We start from the raw sequence: 5,369 nt of genomic DNA, 5'->3' as shown, positions 1-5,369 counted from the left end.
CACACACACACACACACACACACACACACACACACACACCCCTTCTGTGAGTTATACTGGAAGCTTCCAAGGCTCAATCTCTTGCCCCTTCCTTGAAGACTCCCAGTCACTCCCCCAGCAGATCAAAGAAAAGGACAACAAAGCCTAAGGACTGTAGGACAGAATCCAGGAGCCCTGGCTCTGATCTTGTCCACCCTCTCAGCTCCTTTGACCTCTTGAGTCAAACAGGGGAGACACAGGAGGAGGGAGTAGATTCAGCTTCTCTGCAACCTCCTTAACTCTGCATCCTCTTCTTCCAGGGCTGCCCTGATGGGGCATGGCAATGAGTGAGCAGACGGAGCGCCAGTGGACAAGGATGGAGATCCGCACCCAGGAGGGCAGGAAATGATGCCCACCCATCCCTGCATAGAATGACTGCCCAGGGAGAGTGGTTCCCCGGGCCCTGGCAGGGCTGCTGACCCTCAGCCTGCAAACCGCTAAGAGCACAGGGACTCCAGACTCTTCTTGTGGATGGTCCCCTGCCCTGCAGCTCCACCATGAGGCTGCTTGTGGCCCCCCTCTTGCTAGCTTGGGTGGCTGGTGCCATTGCCACTGTGCCCGTGGTACCTTGGCACGTGCCCTGCCCCCCTCGGTGTGCCTGCCAGATCCGGCCCTGGTATACACCCCTATCGTCCTACCGTGAGGCCACCACCGTGGACTGCAATGACCTATTCCTGACAGCTGTGCCCCCGGCGCTGCCCGCAGGCACGCAGACCCTGCTGCTACAGAGCAACGGCATCGTCCGCGTGGACCAGAGTGAGCTCGGCTACCTGGCCAATCTCACAGAGCTGGACCTGTCCCAGAACAGCTTTTCAGACACCCGAGACTGTGATTTCCGTGCCCTGCCCCAGCTGCTGAGCCTGCACCTGGAGGAGAACCAGCTGACGCGGCTGGAGGACCACAGCTTTGCAGGGCTGGCCAGCCTTCAGGAACTCTATCTCAACCACAACCAGCTCTACCGCATCGCCCCAAGGGCCTTCGCCGGCCTCAGCAACCTGCTGCGGCTACACCTCAACTCCAACCTGCTGAGGGCCGTGGACGGCCGCTGGTTCGAGATGCTGCCCAGCCTGGAGATCCTCATGATCGGCGGCAACAAAGTGGACGCTATCTTGGACATGAACTTCCGGCCCCTGGCCAACCTGCGCAGCCTGGTGCTCGCAGGCATGAACCTGCGGGAGATCTCTGACTACGCCCTGGAGGGGCTTCAAAGCCTGGAGAGCCTCTCCTTCTATGACAACCTTCTGGCCCGGGTACCGCGGCGGGCGCTGGAGCAGGTGCCTGGGCTCAAGTTCCTAGACCTGAACAAGAACCCGCTCCAGCGGGTGGGGCCCGGGGACTTTGCCAACATGTTGCACCTCAAGGAGCTGGGGCTGAACAACATGGAGGAGCTGGTTTCCATTGACAAGTTTGCCCTGGTCAACCTCCCTGAGCTGACCAAGCTGGACATCACCAACAACCCCCGGCTGTCTTTCATCCACCCCCGCGCCTTCCATCACCTGCCCCAGATGGAGACCCTCATGCTCAACAACAATGCTCTCAGTGCCTTGCACCAGCAGACAGTGGAGTCCCTGCCCAACCTGCAGGAGGTGGGTCTCCATGGCAACCCCATCCGCTGTGACTGTGTCATCCGCTGGGCCAATGCCACGGGCACCCATGTCCGCTTCATCGAGCCTCAGTCCACCCTGTGTGCCGAGCCACCAGACCTCCAGCGCCGCCCAGTGCGGGAGGTGCCCTTCCGGGAGATGACGGACCACTGCCTGCCCCTCATCTCCCCCCGCAGCTTCCCCCCCAGCCTCCAGGTGGCCAGTGGAGAGAGCCTGGTGCTGCACTGCCGGGCGCTGGCTGAACCAGAACCCGAGATCTACTGGGTCACTCCAGCTGGGGTTCGACTGACGGCTGCCCGGGCAGGCAGGAAGTACCGGGTGTACCCTGAGGGGACCCTGGAGCTGCGGAGGGTGACAGCGGAAGAGGCAGGGCTGTACACCTGTGTGGCCCAGAACCTGGTAGGGGCTGACACTAAGACGGTTAGTGTGGTTGTTGGCCGGGCTCCCCTGCAGCCAGGCAGAGGCAAGGGATGGGGTCTGGAACTCCAGGTGCAGGAGACTCACCCCTATCACATCCTGCTATCTTGGGTCTCCCCACCCAACACAGTCTCCACCAACCTCACCTGGTCCAGTGCCTCTGCCCTCCAGGGCCACAGGGCCACTGCTGTGGCCCGCCTGCCACGGGGTACCCACAGCTACAACATCACCCGCCTCCTTCAGGCCACGGAGTACTGGGCCTGCCTGCAAGTGGCCTTTGCTGATGCCCACACCCAGTTGGCATGTGTATGGGCCAGGACTAAAGAGGCCACTCCTTGTCACAGAGCCTTAGGGGACCAACCTGGGCTCATAGCCATCCTGGCTCTCACCATCCTCCTGCTGGCAGCCGGGCTGGCAGCCCACCTTGGCACTGGCCAGCCCAGGCAGGGAGTGGGTGGGCGGCCTCTCCTTCCAGCCTGGGCTTTCTGGGGCTGGAGCACCCCCTCAGCCCGGGTGGTATCTGCACCCCTTGTCCTGCACTGGAATCCGGGGAGGAAGCTGCCCAGGTCCTCAGAAGGGGAGACACTGTCACCACCATTGTCACAAAATTCCTGAAGCTCAGCCTGTTCTCAGCAGTAGAGAAATAACTAGGACTACTTTTTACCAAAAGGGAAGCAATCTGGGCCAGGTACCCTGCCAGGAAAGTAACATGGATCCACGTGCTTGAGGCCTGGCAGCTGGACCAAGACAGCCAGCTTTGTGGCCCTAGGGGGTGCTCCTGCGGCCTCCAGAAACTGCCCTTACCTTCTGAGGGCTCCTCCGCTACCATTCTGAGGAGCATCTCCAAGGAACAGGAAGGACTCTGGCTAAAGCTGCCCACCTCCCCAGTTGTCTGTGTGCCCAGAGGCTCCTGGGCCTGGATGTCCCCTGCCTGTGTCCTCAGGCCCTTGGCCCACAGGATGCACCCCCTCCTCTTCTCTGTCTCTGTACAGTCTCAGTTGCTTGCTCTTTCCCCTTCTGGGCAAGAGCTGAAGGAGGCCTCTCCTCCCCACCTCGGGGGACTGCTCCCAAAGTGGGGCCCCAGTTGGATCAGGAGGACACGTGGGAGAGGGATGCCCAGGAACGCCTCTTCTCGGCACCCTTCTGGCCTGCACTCTGAGGTTGACTTTCTATAGGCAATTTTGTACCTTTGTGGAGAAATGTGTCACCTCCCCCAACCCAGTTCATTCTTTTCTCCTGTTTTGTAAAAAATAAAAATAAATAAGAATAACAATAATGAGGGGAGGGGAAGGAAACAAAAGAAAAATAATCCTTTGAATACTGAGTATGACTGAAGAGCTCTCTGCTCTGAATCTCTTAAAAGCCTGAGGGTGACAGAAAGGGGCTGGAATGGGAGAGGAGGGAGGAGAGAGAGAGGAACGTGGTGCGAAAGAGCACAGTTTTTCCCTTTAGGTTTGAATTCTGACCTGCCAGGCGCCTCTGGGCCTGCTCCCCAAAGGGCCTGGAGATCTGGAGAAGAGAGACAAAGAGCAGGAGAGGCTGGCACGAGAGGAAAGAAGAGACAAGGAGAGGGCGGGAGAGGAAAATGGAGGAAAACCTGGAGATGGAGAGAGTGGAAATTTCCATCACCAAATGTTGTCACCCCTTCTCTTTCTGTGATAAGCAATTAACATGCCAGTGCATGGGAAGCACTTCCCATCCTATTTCTAATTAAACAAACCCAAGAGGCAGAGTCATGCAGAGAACTGCAGATCATCAAGCCAGCAAGAACTTGGGCTCACTGGGGCAGGAGGGGGTTGTGGGGTGACGGAGGATTTGGGGAGGGGAGGGCTGTGGGACAAGAAAATTGCTGCATTTATCTTTCTGGTCCATTTCAGTATAAGCTGCAGTGAGCCTGGTTCGCTTTTGCAGTATTTTTTTTTTCATGGATTGACTTCTTAGGACCAAATGTGAAGAGAAACATCTTTGGAAACGCAGAAGAGCCAAGGGGAGGGGCTGCTGCGGCAGCCGAAGGGCGGTTCCAGAGCAGAAGGCCGCTGGGCCACAGCTCTTGTTTCTGAGATGGGTCTCTTGAGACCGAAAAGAAGCACCACGTGAACCTGACGTCTCCTGCGCTACAGACACGTTTAGCAGACTCATAGGAAGCGGGGTCTAAGTCACCCTAAGGTTGCAAATGTAGACACAGGTGGAAGCCAGCCCAATAGAGCATCAGACCCCATGGAACCTAGAAAGAGAACACTCACCCCAAGCCAGACGATGATGCTTCTCTCTCGGTAAGCACAAAGAGAGCAGGGTTCTCTGAAGACCTTCAGCAAACAGCCACTTTAGAAGCCTTTTCCTCTTAGGCAGAAGGGTTCTCACACATCAGCCTGCATCAGAATCACCTGAGGGCTGACTGAACACAGACGGCTGGTCCTACCCCCAGGGGTTCTGATCTAGATTTGGGTGGGATCTGAGAATTGCATTTCTAACAAGTTTGCTGCTGGTCTGGGGACCACACTTGGAGAACCATGGAGCTCCAGCCTGCGGTGGCTAGAATGTTTCACTTCCTCTGCTCAGGGTCCCAGCTTTTCTCTACACAGCAGTACAGGTTATGGTCCCGTGAGAGAGTTGGGGCGGGGCTGGAGGATGGTCCCTCAGCTCCTGCCCCCTCTACTGCTGGGCTGCTCAACCCCATTTCAAAATGACAGCCCACTGCCCTGAGTCACCAGGTTCCATCCACATGTGCTCTTTCCCATGGGCAATTTACGTGTTCTTTAGGGGAGGGAGCTGGGAAAGCTTTGGGACCATCATAGCCAAGTTCTGGGCAGCCACGCCAACTAACTGGGGCTGGCCTGTGGGATCCCGCCTATTTGCCATTGGTGAGGGTTCATCCTCTGTGATCCAGAGGCTCTGTGGGGAAGAGGCAGGCCAGGGCCTGTGCTGATCATGGAAAACTGAAGTTAGAAATCAGCGCCTCTCCTGTCTAGGATGAAGGGCAGGTGCTGCCTCTTTTGATGGGCCCACATGGCAATGAGAATCCTGGTGCTGGTCCCTTAAGCACCCAGAGCCCTGTAAAGCCTGTGAGCCCTGCAACCCTCTCCCATCAACTCCTCCCCTACCACCCCAGAACTCCTCTAAGACCTCAGGGCTCGGTCACAGCAACCCAAAAAGTGACCCCAGCGCACATTAGGTCCTGCAAGCACGAAATACTTGTAAAGGTACCTGCGGTCGGAGGATGGAAAGGCTGGAAGTTGAAAGACATCTTTGCTACCCTCCTTTCCCAAAGACTCCTCGGTTATAGGCAGGAAGCCCTGAGGGAACCGTGGA

At 57.5% G+C, this 5,369-nt stretch overlaps 1 protein-coding gene across 2 annotated transcripts in view; it reads left to right on the top strand.

Moving 5' to 3' along the window:
- The window catches only part of LRRN2 (leucine rich repeat neuronal 2), a 13,367-nt gene extending 10,006 nt beyond the window's left edge, over nucleotides 1–3,361 (top strand). For both annotated transcript variants that reach the window (XM_029231044.1, XM_029231043.1), the window contains exon 2: nucleotides 300–3,361. In XM_029231044.1, the coding sequence (XP_029086877.1) occupies nucleotides 537–2,675 (2,139 nt within the window). In that variant the 5' untranslated portion in view covers nucleotides 300–536 and the 3' untranslated portion in view covers nucleotides 2,676–3,361. The remainder of the gene's footprint in view (nucleotides 1–299) is intronic.
- The last annotated feature ends 2,008 nt before the right edge of the window (nucleotides 3,362–5,369 follow it).

The sequence above is a fragment of the Monodon monoceros genome, unplaced genomic scaffold (assembly GCF_005190385.1).
Source record: "Monodon monoceros isolate NGI ecotype Baffin Bay Population unplaced genomic scaffold, NGI_Narwhal_1 Super_Scaffold_18, whole genome shotgun sequence".
Taxonomy (NCBI): Eukaryota; Metazoa; Chordata; class Mammalia; order Artiodactyla; family Monodontidae; genus Monodon; species Monodon monoceros.
This window is presented reverse-complemented; position numbering and strand designations above follow the sequence as displayed.